Source organism: Crotalus tigris, unplaced genomic scaffold, assembly GCF_016545835.1.
Source record: "Crotalus tigris isolate CLP2741 ecotype Arizona unplaced genomic scaffold, ASM1654583v1 scf7180000017899.1852299, whole genome shotgun sequence".
NCBI lineage: Eukaryota > Metazoa > Chordata > Lepidosauria > Squamata > Viperidae > Crotalus > Crotalus tigris.
The window spans coordinates 261,859-280,063 of NW_024096711.1; the positions used below are offsets into that span (position 1 = coordinate 261,859).

The 18,205-nt window shown below is 40.0% G+C and overlaps 2 protein-coding genes across 3 annotated transcripts; both read left to right on the forward strand.

Moving 5' to 3' along the window:
• The first annotated feature begins 951 nt into the window (after nucleotides 1-951).
• NDUFV1 (NADH:ubiquinone oxidoreductase core subunit V1) lies at nucleotides 952-6,803 on the forward strand. The gene is made up of 10 exons (XM_039344192.1): nucleotides 952-1,112; nucleotides 1,747-1,829; nucleotides 3,291-3,461; nucleotides 4,449-4,632; nucleotides 4,762-4,951; nucleotides 5,235-5,447; nucleotides 5,611-5,777; nucleotides 5,853-5,934; nucleotides 6,236-6,381; nucleotides 6,533-6,803. The coding sequence occupies exons 1-10, from the start codon at nucleotides 1,032-1,034 to the stop codon at nucleotides 6,614-6,616; spliced, it is 1,401 nt and encodes a 466-aa protein (XP_039200126.1). The 5' UTR covers nucleotides 952-1,031; the 3' UTR covers nucleotides 6,617-6,803.
• A 144-nt stretch (nucleotides 6,804-6,947) lies between these two features.
• NUDT8 (nudix hydrolase 8) lies at nucleotides 6,948-12,893 on the forward strand. 2 transcript variants are annotated; one of them, XM_039344193.1, is made up of 6 exons: nucleotides 6,948-9,125; nucleotides 9,430-9,558; nucleotides 9,952-10,214; nucleotides 10,708-10,840; nucleotides 11,104-11,181; nucleotides 11,620-12,893. In XM_039344193.1, the coding sequence occupies exons 2-6, from the start codon at nucleotides 9,529-9,531 to the stop codon at nucleotides 11,839-11,841; spliced, it is 726 nt and encodes a 241-aa protein (XP_039200127.1). In that variant the 5' UTR covers nucleotides 6,948-9,125; nucleotides 9,430-9,528; the 3' UTR covers nucleotides 11,842-12,893. The 2 variants fall into 2 exon arrangements, with proteins under 2 accessions (XP_039200127.1, XP_039200128.1); XM_039344194.1 differs by lacking the exon at nucleotides 9,430-9,558.
• The last annotated feature ends 5,312 nt before the right edge of the window (nucleotides 12,894-18,205 follow it).

Here is an 18,205-nt window from a genome sequence, read left to right on the forward strand (position 1 = left end):
ATACCTAACAACATGCAGAATACATATTTGAAGCACTAAACAGCCTATGGTTATTACAATGATGGGAAAATAGTTTTATTTTTAAATTGAATAAATAACAAATTGCTGTATCTCTTTACCTTAGTCATACCCATCTTATGAACTTTATTAAAGTACATGGTTGACTACCGCCCAGCTAACTTCGCGTATGACAAACTGGCAAAACCAATAGATAATAAATATTCTCTAGGGTTTTTATGCTTGCCATGATTATTTTACATAACTGTGGGCCAACTTCACAAATAGGCTATCAAAATGTGTACAGCAGTTTTCATAGATGGAATACTAAAATGTGTAAAGTCTTTGACCTAACCTGACAAGAAAAGTGAGTTAACTGTATGATCCCAGTTTCACTATGAGTTGCATTCAAAAAGCCAAAAGGCTGCAGATGGTTGTGCAGAGTTGACTGCAGTATCCAAGACTAGATGGAAAAGATGCCCAATACGTAATAAAATGTTTGATTTTGCTATAAACTTATTAGTTTATTGCAATCTTTTAATTACAAACGTCTGCCTTATGTACATAGGGCATTAACAGTTAATATATGTGAAATGTCATTCCTTACTGAAAATAGATTTTGGAATAGTCGATAATTTTAAAAAAAATTTTAAAGCATCCTAGATATTGTCATACATATTGCAAACAAATCAAAGAGAAATATTTACCCTTATAAATATATTTTATCAATCACTATTCGACGCACATCTACTACTTTATCCTAGACCCACAATCTCTTGCTCCAGAAAAGCTAGACTTTCGCTGCAGTTTGTCATTTATTCAGCACTGAACACGAGTCGGAAATAGCGCGCACTTTTTTGTGGATCCTAAACTACAATACCCATTAGCCCACACGCCAAAGGAAGTTGCTCAGTCTTTGGTGTTCCGGGAAGAGCGAAGAGAAACATCGTGACGTATTATTATTGCGCCGTACAGGTGAAGGTGACGAGGTTAGGAGCTGCAGCTGGAAAGACCCCCCCCACTCGCTCTCCGCTATGTTGGGGGCTCAGCCCTTGCGCCTCCGACCGATTTGCACCCAGGCTCGCTTTTTTGCCGCCGCCGCTGCTCCGGAATCGGTGACTTCTACTTACCATTCTTTTTTTTTTCTTTTTTCAACAAGGGAAAGGGAAGAAGGGATGGGGACTTATACAACAGCAATGGTTCTCAGCTACCCTGCTGCGGCGCATAGACGTGCCATGGGCTTTTTATCTAGTGTGCTACGAGATTCTTGTGTTATGTTATTTTTATCTTTTTCTACTATGCCTATTCAGTGTAATCCGTATATGCAGTACAATGCAGATATTATTTAATTTGCCCTCGAATCATGTCTTACACGTTTAAAAATATTATATGCAATTAATAATTGTATGGTGTGCCACAGAACTATGTTATGTTCAATATTGTGTTGCAGTTGAACTAGAGGAATAAAGGAAGGGAGGATGGATGATGGAGATCTCCAAAGTCCTACTTTTTGGACCTCCTCCGTTCCTCCAAAAAGCCTTTTATTTCTATTTTTAGAATGAACATGTATTTTAGAATATATATTCTGTGGGGAGAATGTAAGTGTTTTTTCCTTGCTTATTATGATGATGGCTTAGTTTCTGTGTTTAGCTTTTGGAAAGATTTATTTGCCCTTTTTGTTTTGCTTTTGTCTTTTTTTTTTAAGTATAGCTTTCTTCAAAGTTAAAGCTATTTCTTTTTGTTTGACAGGCACCCCCAAAGAAAACTCAGTTTGGTCCCCTCAAAGATGAGGATCGCATTTTTACTAATCTTTATGGACGCCATGATTGGAGGTGAGAAACAAAAATGTAGAATGTATTTTGCTTACTCACAGGAAAATATACAGCTTCCAAACCTTTTTTAGCTAGTGTAGAAAAAAATAAGTTATAAAAGAAGTGGAGGATTAAATGTTTAACTAGTGAATTACTTATAGGTTGCCAAAAATATTTTTCTACTTATCTAACAGCTGTGGTTTATTTAAATACAATTGTAATTACTTTAAATTTCTCTAATTGTATGCATTCACTGATTGTTTGCAAAATTGCTTTCTTGGTAACTAAATTTCTCTGGTATTTTGATACTGCATAGGTTTGTGATTGTGCATTTATTTGTGCAGCTACTACTTTTGAGGTTTTCTGGCTATTATAAAAGAAGATGCCAGGATATTGCCATGTCCTAGCTTCTACTACTTTGCATACAATAGAAAATAGGGAAGAAAGATCCACAATGATCTGCTTGGGGTCAATATGACCATGAATAGAGTTGGAGGCCTTACTCAATCCTACATCTTTCTGCTCCTTTTTAGTCTCTCTTCTAACTATAGGGAGGGGATTAAAAAAAAGAAAGTGATGGAGAGCTAAAGAAAGACTTATTTTTGTTATGTTTTTCTTAGTTTTTACCACTGTTTTAGAATAACAGAGTGAATGCCTGTTTATTCTATAAACTTGGTCTGCATACAGGGGCTAAGAGAATAATCAGTGAAACATGCACTGTGATGCAAATTCTGTCCTTTACTTACTTGTGATGAAAATACCAGAACAAGGCTTGGGTTATAACATCATGACACATGTTTGTCATTTTGGCATCATTATGGTTAGAAATGAGGAATCTCAATTCCATTTGCAAGAAGAGGATATATTTGTTAATTCCAAACAGTTAATGTCCTTTACATTAGTTTTTAACATTAGTGTATTAGACTATAAGTTTGCACAATGTCTTATCTCCTACTTTGACCTAATGAAGTATGTCATTTGAACAAGATCTATGAACTGTGATATCAGGACTGGTGTTATGCTTCTCTGTGTCATCTTCCCCACATTATTTCATACGGAATAGCATTACAGATCTTAGTGTGGTGGAAATTTGGAGTATAAAGTATCTTGAGGGCCAGTAGGCTTGGAAGTGTAATAATTATTATCTCTTAGATTCCTACAGTATCCCAGTATTTATATTGTACTATTGGTATAACTCAGGATAGAATCAAAATGCTCCTGCCTCCTATTATATATATATATTAATATAGGGTGGATTGGCCAAGAAAGATCAACTGGGTCAAAATCATGATTAATGCCATATTCATGCCTAAAGGAAGACTAGAACTTGCAGCTTCCCAGTTTCTGGTCCAATATCTTAACCACTATGTCAAACTTCTATCATATTCTGAGATACCTGAACAACCCCAGATGGGGAAAGCAGCTCTAAATTTATTTACAAAATGGAGTTAAAATGCATGACTCTTTCTTTTTTGTCTCTAGGTTGAAAGGGGCTTTGAGCCGAGGCGACTGGTATAAAACCAAGGAAATTCTGCTGAAGGGTATTGATTGGATCTTGAATGAGATCAAGATTTCAGGCCTGAGAGGCCGAGGAGGAGCTGGCTTTCCCACTGGCCTCAAGTGGAGCTTTATGAATAAGCCTCCAGATGGCAGGTGTGGTACTAATTATGAAAACTGTAGTTTGAAACGCTAGATCTGCCCGTCTTCTTGTGCAGAAACTGTCTAAGCCATAGTTTTTCCTTTCTACTTTTGAGTTGGAAGGCCAATTGTTATTTAATTAGAATTTGGGACTGTGGTTTCCATTTCAATCTTTTACATTTAAAAGTGTGCACCTCAGCTTTGAGGAATGATTAATATCTGTTTCAAAGATTTTAAGCCCAGCATTTCCCCCGAACCGCATCCAGGGTGAGAGGATAGAAGAAGGTGAGAAGTAGGTAGGAAGGTGGAGGAGAGGGGGTGAGGGAGAAAGAGAAGGAAGAGGGAAAGAGGTAGGTTGGTAGAGGGTGGATGCGGTTTAGGGGGAAATGGGTGAGCAATACCAAAAATGGGGTGTATTAACTTGTTTTATTTTTTATCTGAAGTATTTTTATGATTGTATTGTATTGCAAAATTGAAATAAAATTTTTTTACAAAAAAAAAAAGATTTTAAGCCCATCTTCTCTCTTTTTTTAAAAAAAAAGTTGTGTTCTCTAGATAGATTGGCTCTGCGAAGCAGCCAAATCTCTGGACTTCTTAAGGTGGGATAGTTGGTTTGGCTAAGGTGAATAGAGTGTGAGGTTTGTACTTGGAAAAGTCAGCTTTAAATATCTCATTGTGTGCTCTTACTTGAAATTCACCTTTTCTCAACCGACTTTATGATATGGTTAAAATATTATCATTTACTGTGGCTGCAGAAATACAAATATAGCTTTCTCAGGGATACTTAAGATGCATACTTGTATGCTCAGGTTTCCTAAGCCCTTGATGCTGAAGTTGAATACTATGATCATTGACAAAGTGAAGATCCTGAACTGGATAGATCAGTTATGCGGTCTGACTTTAATAGAGAGTAAGCAGATTAGGTAGCATTGCTAACTGTAGCACAAACTGATGGAGAGGCTTTTCTTCTTGCTGGTGGATATAATTACTTCTGTATTTCAGGCCTAAGTACTTGGTAGTGAATGCGGATGAAGGGGAACCAGGAACTTGTAAGGATCGGGAGATTATGCGTCATGATCCCCATAAGCTAATAGAGGGCTGCCTAGTGGCAGGAAGATCTATGGGGGCTCGAGCTGCCTATATCTATATACGTGGAGAGTTCTACAATGAAGCATCAAACTTGCAGGTAAGATGCTGTCTCTTGTGGTTAACCTTAATATTGTCTGCGAGATTGCCTTTTTCTATGGTCAGAAATCACCAGGTGACCAGTGTTGGGGTTTGACTGCAGTAATTAATGCTTTCTTAACTTTATTAGGTGGCAATCAAGGAGGCCTATGAAGCAGGACTGGTGGGCAAGAATGCTTGTGGCTCTGGCTATGACTTTGATGTCTTTGTGACAAGAGGGGCGGGTGCCTACATTTGTGGCGAAGAGACGGCACTTATTGAATCCCTTGAGGGCAAACAGGGCAAGCCCCGCCTCAAGCCTCCTTTCCCTGCAGATGTAGGTGAGGCATTTTAAATGCTCCTTCTACTAATGGTGGTGGGTTTGTGTGTGTGTATATGTATTGGTATTTCTAATATGCTTCAAGTCAACGTGAGACTCTCATTGTCTATCTATGAACGACTTCATCAACATACTTTTTTCACCTAAAGTAACTTTGAAGTCTCTTTCATATATCCCATTTAATAGTCCTAGAACTCCCATTTTGATTATTCTTGTGCCCCTTCTCCTTTTCGTCGTAGATCCTTCAGAAATGTTGTTCGCCTTAAGCCATTTTCTTTCTCTAGGAGTTTTCGGGTGCCCTACTACAGTAGCAAATGTGGAAACAGTTGCAGTAGCACCTACCATCTGCCGTCGAGGAGGAACCTGGTTTGCTGGCTTTGGACGGGAGCGTAACTCTGGCACTAAGCTCTTCAACATCTCGGGCCATGTCAATACTCCTTGTACTGTGGAAGAAGAGATGTCAGTACCATTGCGTGATTTAATTGAACGACATGCAGGTGAGAGTAACTTACTTGCCCTGAAGAATGAGCTGTCACTTTAATTTAGATGCCTCATATTAGTGGCATCAGCTTTTTAGTTCATTTTGTTCCTCTTGTATATGGACCTGATCCAATCATCTGAAGAGCCAGGCCTCATGGTGTGTTTCTGCCTTCTAATCAGGGGGCATTAGAGGTGGATGGGATAACTTGCTTGCTGTGATTCCTGGAGGCTCTTCTACTCCCCTCATCCCCAAGTCAGTATGTGAGACAGTTCTGATGGACTTTGATGCCTTGGTGGAGGCACAGACCGGGCTTGGGACAGCAGCTCTCATTGTCATGGACAAATCGGTAAGCAATGTCCCCTAAAGTTATTTCTTTGAGTTTTGCATATGGCACGTCTTCATTTTCTTCTCTTCTCCCCAGACAGATATAGTTCGAGCCATTGCCCGCCTCATTGAATTTTACAAGCACGAAAGTTGTGGGCAGTGCACACCATGCCGAGAAGGTGAGTCTTATTATTCAAACCTTTAGCAAAATTATCCCAGAATTCTCTGAATTAGGGTTGGGATTGAAAAAAACCCTCCGTAATTTCACATTATTTTGCTTATGCCAGTATTATTTAAAACACAGTGGAAACAGATATGTGAAAATCCCTGAGGAGGGAAATTGCTAAGCTGAGGTCAAAGAAAGTCCTGTAACTTGGTCAGCAAAATCAGTTTACACACTTCTGTGTTCAGTATTGTGCTGCCTCGCTGAATTTCATGAGGGTTTGTATTCCACTGTTAATGTTGATTCCCTTCCCACAGGTGTTGACTGGATGAACAAGGTCATGTGGAGATTTGTGAGAGGCAATGCACAAGTGGCAGAAATTGATGCACTCTGGGAGATTAGCAAACAAATTGAGGGTCACACTATCTGTGCCCTGGGAGATGGGGCTGCTTGGCCTGTGCAGGTAATTTCCTTTTTACTTAAATGTGCTGAAGAATCATGCAATTTGATTGAGGGAGGGCTAGAAATGAAATGATTTGGTAGGGAGGCCTCAGTGTAGGGAATGGTACAGATATATTTAATCACTAACTCCTGTGCTTGATTTCTTCTCACAGGGTCTAATTCGTCATTTCCGTCCAGAGTTGGAGGAACGGATGAAGCAATATAATGAATCTAAAAATCAGCAGGCATCTGGGTGAACAGTTATAAAGCCCACCTCAAAGAAGTTACACTGTTCTATTATTTTTTTGTAGGCCCACATCTACTCTTGCTTGGGCTTCAGTAACACTGTTTGATTTCTTTTATTTGTCACAACCTGCCTCAACTCCCAGTTTTTCTTTTTGGCTTTCTTATTGGGCAGTTTATCTATTAAATACTTTAGACTGATCTGTGTAATTTCTTACAGGAAGGAGAATAAGATGAATAGCTGGAGGTGATCTATTTAATTATTAGATTTATATACCACCTAATTGACAAATGTGACTCTGCATGGTGTACAGTATTAGAAATAGAATGCAATAAGCCCCATGAAAGTAACTGAAAATCAGATCACACAGAAAGCCTCACAACATCTCACAGAACAAGCGCAGCAACATCCTGTGTCCAAGGGCCTTGAATTGTCTTTATATACTTCTTGGAGTGATTGATTATGAAATGAAACACAAAAGTCCTTCCAATCTATATGAGTTCATGGGAAAATATTGTCCAAAAGACCAGTCAGGATTCTGTGATACAGGGGTCTCCAACCCCTGGTCCGTGGACCGGTACTGGTCCATGGCATGCCAGAAACTGGGCCACGCAAACAAGTGAAGCTCCATCCTCGGTATACAGGCTGTACCTGAAACCATGGCTCCTCTGGGCCATAGAAATATCTCTCCATGGAACTAGTCCCTGGGGCCCAAAAGGTTGGGGGTGGCTCCTGTATTACATGAATATAACTTTGATGAACTCATCTAAACCTTTATTTTCCCGTTCCTAATTCTTCTTCTGCAAGGTCTATAAATGTGCAGATGAAATGGAAAGTTGATTGTACTATTAATTTATAAATATTTTTTACTTTTTTTAAGTGGTAAGTATCTGGATAAAATGGTCTAATGCAGCAAATCTGGCTCTGCAGGTATATTTCAGTATTGTCTTGCATATGTAGTTGGATATGAAGTTGGCCATGTCATGGGGAATTCATTGGAGAAAGCAAATATTTTTGGAAGAGTTAGGGGTAAAAGGAATCCAGGCTGTGAAAGAACACGATGGCTGGACACTATCAAACCTGACACCGGCCAGAGCATAGAAAAACTCAGTGAAATAGGGCAAGATTGGAATATGTGGAGAGACCTGCCCTGTAGAACCGCCATGAGTCAGATTTGAATTGTAGTATCATCATGCTGTTGGATGAGCAGTATCAGTCATCTTTAGAAACTATGGAAGTTTAGTAAGAAAGAAATAGTGCAGTATAATAAAAGATGTATTTCATTCATTACTTCTTGAACTAGCTTTTTGAATAATGTACAGTGTTAGGATTCACATACTATGCCCTAAGGCTAGCCAAAAACAGGCAACCATGTTATGGCTTAGTACATTATGTAATTCTTGTACTCTTGCCTCAGCTGTTGCTCTGGGACAAAAGAGACAAAACAAAAGATAGTTTCAAATTGTTTCATACTGAACGGAGTAGTTTATCTTTGGGATGCTTATGATTTTTTTTTTCTTTTATGGTATTCTATACAGGTTTTTAAACTATACACCACCTAGAGTTGTTAGTTCAATGGCCTCTAAATAGATCTGTACTGTAGTACAAAGTCCTGTTTCATCCACAATGAGAAGAGCACAGGATCTATGGAGAACATAGAGAGGATGAAAAAGGGTTATTCCAAGGCTCCAACCTCACTTAGGAATGTTAAAATAGGACCTGCCCTCTTATCCATTTTACATAATATGTTCAGCACTGGTGGCGTTTGAATTATTTTACATATTTCTCCCTAGTGAATAGGCCACAATTTTTGTCTAATGTATCAAGGCTAGCAGACATGCTTAAAATAACTTCCTGAATAATAGGTGATAGATACTATCATAAGAGATTCTGTGGGCTATTTATCAGTTTATTTCTCCTTCTAGATAACAAATGATTATGACAATTCCTGGGTGCATTTATTATCTTATTTATTTGTATCCCTTTTACAAAGAACTCAAAAGCTGCAAACATAAACATCATTTTGGGGACTAATTCCAAGGCAGAAGACCACAAATAAAATATTTCCATTTTGTCATTGATGCTATCATTTTGCTATCTTCGTGTGATTAAATACCTGTCCTGAAAAGTTAAGGATTTTTAAAATTACTGTTTGATGAATATCTTAAAATTTCATAAAAGCAAGTATCAACCTTAAGTTAAATGGATCTTTTTGCATCCCATAGTCCAAGAATACATGTATACTGGGTGGAATTCAGATTTTTCCTGTGAATCACTGAAAGAAAACAGGATGCCTTAAAGAGCAATTAGTCCTTTAATCTTTCCAGCTATAAAATCCTAACAGCCGCCTCAAGGTCTTTTAAGGGGCGAGGGAGCTCTTGCTTGCACCGCCCAGCCTCTCAGTTTGGGGCGTGGCTTTGCCATCCACCGGTCTCATTGGTTGCGGCAGCGTCCTCGGCTGTCGGTTTTACGGTGCTCTCAGCGAAGAATTCCCTCTTTTGACGGAGGAACGTTTCTACGAGGTTAGAATGGCGCTCGCCATGTTTCGGCCTGGCGGAAGTAGGCCTTAACTGACATCGCTCTAGTCCCCCATTTGTTGAAAAGCAAGCTGGGAAGCTTTTCAGTCCCGCCATGTTTGTTGCGGGGCGGGGCGAATAGGAATGTCTGTGAAGTGGGATTCTCCGCTCGGCTTTGGTTGCTCTAAGTAGCGGGTTGCGTTGCGGGTAGTTTGCGGATATCTGTGGTAGCAGACCGAGGACTGTGTTGTGCCTTTCCTTGGTGGCTGCTCTCGAAAGAACCTCTTTTTTTTTTTTTTTGTTTCTGGAGACTTTGAATGGGACGGTTTCAGAAGCCTCGGCATCTCCTCGATGGGATGGACTACGGCTCCCATCAATCTCAGGCTGGGTTGGCTGAGGATAACGGGAGATGACGTCCAACTTATATGGAGAACCCTGGGTAAAGCTGATAAGGCAAAACAAAAACGCTCGAGACCTGTACCCTGATTAACCATCCAATGATAGTTCTTGTTCTCTGACTATGAAGGACTTAAACCCCTGCCTGCTGTGGGCTTGTCAAATTCTCCGTGGATTTTCTGGGTCTTTGTGCTTGTACGACATGATACGAACCGACTGTTGCAGCCCAAGAGTGGTTGGTCCAAATTTGACAGGGTTAGATGAAATGCAGATGTTTGAGTTTGGACTCCTAACTTTAGCCCTCCCTGCCTCTCTTGCACAACAAGTTTGGACTAACTTTAGGAACCTTGAGGTGAAGCTGAAGTAATTACTAAGTCACAAAGTGTGGACTGCCATTCTGGTGAAATTCTTCCCTTCCTCTTTTTCCACCATTTAGGGCACTATGCTTCCTTCTCTGCACTACCAATGCCAGCGTACATGTCATATACCCATAACCAGTGTGGGTCTGGTACGAAGATATTTATCCTGGGAAAACGAGCAGCGGTGCAGAGGACTGCTAGAGAAATCCTCCCTCCGGTACAGGAAACAAACTGTGGGGGCAGCTGTGCTGGTATCTCTTTGCTCTGTGGCTGGGGACCCAGCAATCCTGTACACACTGCGTTCCAGCACTCTGACTGGTTTATACAAAGGACAAGTAAGGTATCTGACAACTTGATCTTCCACCTTGGTAAATGCAAAGATAAATGGCAGAACACCCACATGAGAGTCCCCAGTCGCATCCTTTTGTTGTCTTTGGTGGATCTCATAAATTCTCTGAAGAACAGTTGCAAGTCGGTGTATAGAGAAGATTAAAGAGAGGCATAATACCGGTAGTGGTCTCCAGATATATGAAAGTTTTGCAAAAGGCAGGACATAATTGTTCTAGAGTTATTCTAAAGAAAGAGGCAGGGAAACATTATTTAGCTGAACGTTACAACTGGCATGCAAACATTTAATAGCAATATAGACTGGGGTGGTATTTAAAAGCAGGATGGCAATTCAACAGGATGTATCTTCATTGAAGAACTCGCACAAAGTTAGCGATTGAGCCAGAAGATGTCCAGGAAACTTTCGAGTCCCCATCAACCCCAAGTAATCTTAAGATTTTCTCCTCCCAAACTTCTCTTGCACAATAACTGTTTTGCTTTTGCAGTTTCCCAGGTGGAAAGTGTGATGACTCTGACCAGGATGCCATCAGCACAGCACTGCGGGAGACCCATGAAGAGCTGGGCATACAGTTAAAGAAGGACTGTGTCTGGGGAATCATGAGACATGTTCCTGATAGGGTAATGCTTAATGTATCCCCATATCTTCAGGGATAAGATGAGGTTTCTGTCATGAAACCACGATGGATATCCTGTTTTGTGCTAGGATCAGTAGGGGAAAATCTTTTTTTGCAATTGCTCTCTGAGATGAAAGAAATGGAAAATTTCCAGAAAACAGAAAGAACTGGGCTAGGGGATGAATATGCCATTTGGGATATGCCTTGCAAGAGCAAGCATGGAGTAGCCAAGGACTCACATCTGTTTAATTCTGCCTTTTTTTCCAGACTAATATGATGGTGGCTCCTGTATTAGCAAACCTGGGGCCTCTGGAGGACCTGGCACTGAAACCTAACCCCCAAGAGGTGAATCAGAATATTAACTGAAACACAGCAACAGTGTATCACATGCTATTTTTATTCAATATATTTTTCCAGGAAGATGGGTATGAAAGAAAATTCTCAGTGATGATCTAGTGGCAATTCTTCTGTGTTAAGCACTAATTCCCTTGGAAGTAATCTCTTGAGTGGAGCATAAGCAATCTCTGGGAGGGACCATATGGATGGGTTGCATCATTTTCTTTCCTTTTTGATACCAGATGTTTCTCTTTCTGAACCTCTCCCCCCCCCTTTTTTTTTTGCTTCTGTTTGTTTCTGATCCCCTCTTCTCTTTTTTTCCCAATATTACAATTTAAAATCTGAACTAATTACTTCCAAAAGATTTTGATGGAAGAGAAGATAATTATTCCACAACTAAACTGGACAAGTTATGCTTCCACTCAATCTTTATTGTTCGATTTACAGGTTGAGGCTGTCTTCACACTGTCTTTGTCCCACTTGCTACAAGAAAAGAACCAGGGCTACACCCACTACTGCCGTGATGGTGTCTACCACTACACAATGCCTGTCTTCTTGCATGGTCCTCACCGTGTGTGGGGTCTTACAGCAGTCATAACAGATCTCACTCTGGAGATGCTAGCACCAGGAAAATACCACAGGCGGACTTATGTCAAGGGTCAGCACTGACTTTGGGCCCAGATTCACACTGGGATCTCTTAAGACCTCTTTCTGCTTTCCATATTTATCAAAGGCCTTTAGAATTGATGATCTCATCAGCCAAGTGCTATACCTTTCCCTTTTCATAAGAATCTTCAAAACTCGGGTCAGCTCAGTTCTGAATAGCAAGAAGAAAGTCGTTTATCTTTCTAGTTCACTACCTCAGAATGCAACTATTACATTATTGGCAAAAAGCAATGAAGAAACATCTATCTAGTTTACTCTCAGTTGTTACCTCAATAAACAAGGACACCTGAAACCTTTTGCAGGTTTCTGTTTTGGCAGGTATATGTGTAGTACAAATAAAACATAGATTTTAATCTCAAAGAGATGCTAGACCTGTATTCTAGGCTTTGTTTGGTAATGTTAATAACTTCATAAATGAATGATAAAGGGACCATTTGCCAAAGAAAGCACTGACCTTTAAGGCACCCAAATAATAAGTGCCAGCCATCCAGATTAGGATAAAATTTGTGAATGAATATTGATCCCTATTTCTTTCCCATCTCCACTATTTCCTTATTATGTGGAAATTCTGTTTAGGGCTCTGTGTTGATTTAACAAAATCTGTATTTCAAGAACAGAGCTGTATATATCTAAGTTGTAAGAAATAGTATTTAAATATTTCTGTTAATCAGAATAAATCAGAGATTGTTTAGAATATATAGAGTCTTATCAGTTCCTAGTTTTTTGAGAAATGGAACATTTTTATTCTGCCCTTCCTACTCCCTAAAACAGCAGCATGAATGACATATTGCTAGACTTAAGAAAATATTCTCATTAAGGCTATGACACATCTTGTAGAACTAGGCATTTTATAAGATACTTGTGAACTGTTAAAACCTTGGTTATATGGCAATCTGAATTCCGCCTGAGGGTATTCATACAGAGGGGACAATATGCTGATTTCTACGTAGCTTTTTCCCAACACTTCAGCACACAATGATATAATTGGAATTAAAAACCAGTGGTTCAAATATTTATTTGGTATAATAAATAAAATTCAGAGTTGATGGCAGGAATAACGGAGATGATGCATATTTCTGAATAGACGTTCACACCAAAAATGTTAGTATCCTTCAAGGAATGTTGGTGAGTTCAGAGAGAGCTTGAAAATAAAACGATAGAAGTGTACAGATCTAAGTGGATGTTGTAGCTTAAGAAACCAAAACTTACAGATTATAAATTGAATATGGCTTTTGGAAAAAAGTATCAATGAATGTACGAGATGGACAGCCTTGTTTTATAGTAACCAGGCCACCAGCAATTTTCATGTGCTGAATATGGAAAGAGGAGAGTCTTGCCTAAAAAGAGGCAATAAAAATGTGCTATTAAATTTAAATTGGTTTAATAAATACATCTTAGTCCTCCCATCTATGCATTGGGAACAGTAGAACAGAACAGAATAGAATAATGGCCAGGGGAAATCTCCGCAAACAGGCCCCCTGTAGAAGATTGCACTGCAGTCCCAAAAGAATCTTATATGTGATGCCCAGTGCTGTCTGCAAGGCAGAGCAGAATGACAAAGAACCCGGTAAGGTCACAAGAAAAGCCCCACCCCTTTTGTGTGTGTGTCAGGACAGGACATGCATTTCTAGAAGGAGCAGAGCTGGTAGCAGACCCTACTTTGGTTGTTTGGGTAAAACTAGCCTGATATTTCAGGCAATATCCACACGCAGAGCCTTCCCTTTCTCTAATATATACAGCATAGGAACATTAGACAAGAAAACTTGTGGCAGATGCCTCTTTTTAGGAGAGGATCCTCTCTTCGTGATTTTAACATGGATAACTTAATATTGTTCAATCTTGGACAACAGCTCTCTAAGGAGAGGGTGCTATTTGAATGGAAATTTATACCTTTTAAAGCTACTGCAATTTGTTCACTGAAATTTGATATAGAGGATTTTTTGATTGATGTGAATAGGTTGGGGGAGGGGGGCTGTTCTTCTAAAGAAACCTTGTACATATTCTTCCCATTTGGTTCTCTTAAGCTAATTGCCACATTTAATTGTTTCATAAGGAGTCCTAATCTCTTGCACTACAAAGCAGAAGCTGAGTTCACATGTTGGGAGAAATTTGTATTGACTTACCTGACCTAGCATGGTATGTGAACTGGAGCCTACTCTGTAAACTGAAACAGTAAACCGTAGTTTATCAGTTTGTATAGTAAGGTAAAACTTAGGAAGTTATTAGGAGCCAAACGGTGCAAAAGAAGACTAGTCCAGCAGACAAACGCAACCAGAATTTAAACTGCCCTGTTGAGAGATTGATCTGCAATTTTTGCTTCCTGTATGAACATAACTATTTCTAATCAGGACAGGAGACTATCCATGAAATAATTCTCTTGGGAAATGTTACTAAACACAACAATCAAGCTCACTGATAATGATACTAAGATTATTCCCAGTTCTACCAGTAAGGTTTATAAAAATGCATTCAATAGATGGCGTTGTTGCTTTGGACAAGCATTTTCAAACCTGTTGAGGCTAGGGAACTTGTTAGTTTATTTTTAAAAAAAATTCACAAAACTCTGATCAAGAGGTAAAGCTAGTTAAGAAAATTGGCTGCATTTGAGTTAACTTTTGTTTGTTCTTAGTCTCTCACAAAGTCTCTTAAGGTTCTCCAAAACACAGTTTAGAAACCTAGGGGCTTCCTCCCAGTTGAGTAGCCTGTAATTTTGTGGTGTCAGAGGAGATGATACTATAAAGAGCAGTCCACTTTTCCTATTGGCATCCTCAACCCCCCTCCCAGAAAAATGTAAGACTTGCTGGTCTCTTGGAATGAGGAAGTCAGGAGCTCGTCTGTCTGCAGAGGTCAGGAGTGGAAGTGCCACTGCCTGGGCTAGACTCAAAAAATGCACTGCTTAATTCCAAGCATGAAGTACTTCATGAGTGCAAGGAATGGGCTCTTTCAGGTTATTGAAGGGAATGACAGAAACTGCTTCTCTCTCCAGAAAGGAATCCTTTTCAGTGAATCCTTTTCTCTCTCTCTGAAGCAACAGTGACTACATATCGGGATGCAAAGAACACCATTGCACTGATTTTCTCCTGTAACATTTGTTGTCGTTTGCTGTGGTAATCACTGATAACCTGCCTGAATATCATCACTTTAAATGGGAAATTCTTTTAGAAAGGGAATCATCATTTTTGGTGTATGTTTCCATGTGGCGTAATTTATATGGTTATTTATAATTATGCTATAGTTTTATGTTCTTTTTCTTACAAGTAAAATCTTTTTTTTGAATCCAACTCAGTTCCTTCCACTTGTTTGTCTAAATCAGCGGTTCTCGACCTGTGGGTCGGGACCCCATTTGGGGTCGAACGACCATTTCATGAGGGTCGCCAAACAACGCAGTCCGCCATTTCCCCCCTCCCCCTTTTCCTTAGCTGTGCTGCTCTCTTTTATTCTATTGGCTTTTGAAAGCCAATAGAATAGACTCTCTTGAATAGAGTCTAATTCTATTGGCTTTCAAAAGCCAATAGGAATTGTCCAGGCTGTCTCTGCCCTGCTGAGCCCGCCAAAAGTCCCATTCTGCAAACGGTGCTGCAAGTTGTCTGCAGCGAAGGCAAGCTGTCTGGAAGTTTCCACCCCTCCCTGCTGAGCAACTACTAAAAATGTAAGTAAAAGAGGGCCAGGGGTGGGAGGTGGAAGGCCGGCGGGCGCAGGGAGAATTGCTGGCGTGCGTGGGGCCCAGCGGGTGCCTTACCACCCTTGGGCTGGGCCAGCTGGTGGCCCAGCCGGTGGTCGCCCTGCGCCATCACTGCCCCTTGCCAGCTACGCCTCGGCCAGCGCAGGGGGTGGCACCACGCATGCGCGGCGCTCCCGGGCAGGGAAAGTCCTCGACTTATGACCGGTTGGGTAATCCTCGACTTACGACCGGTTGGGTAGTCCTCGACTTATGACCGGTTGGGGTCGCGGCATTAAAAAGGTTGAGAACCACTGGTCTAAATAGAATGGAATGGTGTTGCGGTGTGCCAGTCACGTGTTACAAAGGTTGCCTTGAAAGATTCTTTGGGAGAGGAAGCAGCTTTGAGGATCACATTCTGCTTCTTCCAATAAAGATTCTTAGGTCAAGGGGCCAGACTGACATGCTAAATAAGAAATAAATGCCATGTTGGTTGAGGGAATCACATAAATATACTGCTCAAAAAAATAAAGGGAACACAAACATATAGGATCCTATATGTTTGTGTTCCCTTTATTTTTTTGAGCAGTATAGTTCTGCATTTTCCTGTATGTCAGACACAGACTTGGCTAAGAATATGTTTTTCCAGAATTGAAAAAGGTAGTCCTCAACCTACAACAGTTCATTTAGTGACCATTCAAAGTTACACCGGCACTGAAAAAATGAGGACTGTTTTTCACGTTTAGGACCACTACAGCCTCCCTGGGGTCATGTGATCAAAATTCAGATGCTTGGCAACTGACTCGTGATGCTTGCAGTGTCCCGGGGTCACGTGACTCCCTTTTGTGACCTTCTGACAAGCAAAGTCAATGGGGAAGCCAGCTTCACTTAATGGCCATGTTACTAACTTAACAACTGCAGTGATTCATTTAACTGTGCAAGAAAAGTCGTAAAATGAGGCAAAACTCATTTAACAAATGTCTCACTTAGCAATATAAATTTTGGGTTCAATTGTGGTCCTAAGTCAAGGACTACCTGTAGTGTTTCCCCCCCCCCCCCCCCCCGGTTAGTCTCAGTGTTACTGTTTGTGATGTAGAGTTAAGTCCAGGAAAGCCCAGAGAAGAGTCTCCTCTCAATCATGAAGCTCATTTTTTAGGCTTACAGACTGCCTCTCAGCCCAGCCTGCTTCACAGGGCTGATTTTGTGGGAAAAGATAGGAAGAAGCACAGAGGAAAGAGATACTACCTTGAATTTCTGAAGGAAAGACTGGATATAACTGTAACAAATAAGCACGGTTAATATTAATGGAATATTAGGAGAAGATGTTTACACTGGAACTCTTTCAAATTTAACAATTCCCATTACTACAACTGCTTCTTGCAAACAGCAGCAATTATTTACATACTCAGAGCCTGCTTCTTCAGAAGAGCAAAGGAGCTGTCAGCTGCAAATGGAGTAGATCTGAGTATTGCCCAAAGGGTTGAATAATTTGCTGATGGGTCATTCCTTTAATTAGGGGGATTTAGGATAATTTTTCAATTGAGTGCTTCTTGTATCAATTCCACCTGCCTTTTACTAAACATTCCACACAATTTTCTCACAAAAGCTGCCTAGAATTCTTACCTTTCTAAAAAAAAGCTGGTAGATAGGTTTATCTTGTTACTTAAAAGCCGACGAAAAGGAACCTAAAAGGCAATTTCCCTAGTACCTGAATAAGGATTAAACATATTTAATGGCTATAGAATATTGAAAAATTATTTTTAGGTGATTTACAGTTTGATCAGCATGCTGCTCATGCCTACACAATGCTTATATCCAGATCAGAGCAAGTACAGACATCACTCAGATCAGCCAACAAAGATCTAACTTTAAACAATCAGTAACATCAAAATATTTAATTGGCAAAACACAACAAAGGGCAGACAAAACAAGATGGGGGACATGAATTGAAGCAAGAATTGACATTTCTAGAGCCATTGGAGACAATTCTGTGGGTCATTAGCATGGGCAGTCTCAAAGTCTTTGATTATTCCAATCTTAAAATCTTTTTATGACATAATGTGAACAGGATAGGGATGGGAAGGAGGGCACCAGATGGTTTTTGAAGATGATGTATCCAAGGCAGATTACAGTACTTAGTCTTTGCAGCCATGTGGGTGTGTATAATGCAAGTTCTTTTGAAAGAAAGCACGGCTGGTTTGAATTTAAGCATTCATTAAATATTCTGTTGCAATTTTCACCGGAAAATGTTAATGTCAGTACCCCAAATGCCATTCTTATGTATCCAATGATAACGGAGATTTCATCAGACTTAGAGAAAATCTGAAAATTTGCTGAAGTTTATACAGACATACAAATATACTGTATATGCTACATGTTGGAGCATAAAATAAAGATCCCTCTGGGGCTGAGTATCTTCAGTAAATATACAATATTGATTGACTGTGATAGAAGGAGAAGAATATATGCAAGAACATATCACTCCAGCATAACATTCAACATTTTGTTGGTGCTGCATGAGCAGATGATATTAAAGTGACCAATCGTCCTCCTTTAGGGAGGACAGTCCTTCTTTTGTAAGTTGTGTCCTCTCTCGAAAATGTATGGCATGCTTGGCAGCATGTAGAAAAAAATAACACCATTGTTAGTTGGACTGAATTGTCCTCAAATTGTGGCTGCTTGGTTACGGACTCACTTGAAGTCTAATAT

Coding starts and splice junctions, on each gene's coding strand:
- NDUFV1 (XM_039344192.1), top strand. CDS start 1,032: ATGTTGGGGGCTCAGCCCTTGCGCCTCCGACCGATTTGCACCCAGGCT. Junction 3,462..4,448: donor AATAAGCCTCCAGATGGCAG/GTGTGGTACTAA, acceptor TCTGTATTTCAG/GCCTAAGTACTTGGTAGTGA. Junction 5,448..5,610: donor TTTAATTGAACGACATGCAG/GTGAGAGTAACT, acceptor CCTTCTAATCAG/GGGGCATTAGAGGTGGATGG.
- NUDT8 (XM_039344193.1), top strand. CDS start 9,529: ATGACGTCCAACTTATATGGAGAACCCTGG. Junction 9,559..9,951: donor ACTTATATGGAGAACCCTGG/GTAAAGCTGATA, acceptor TCCACCATTTAG/GGCACTATGCTTCCTTCTCT. Junction 11,182..11,619: donor TGAAACCTAACCCCCAAGAG/GTGAATCAGAAT, acceptor TTCGATTTACAG/GTTGAGGCTGTCTTCACACT.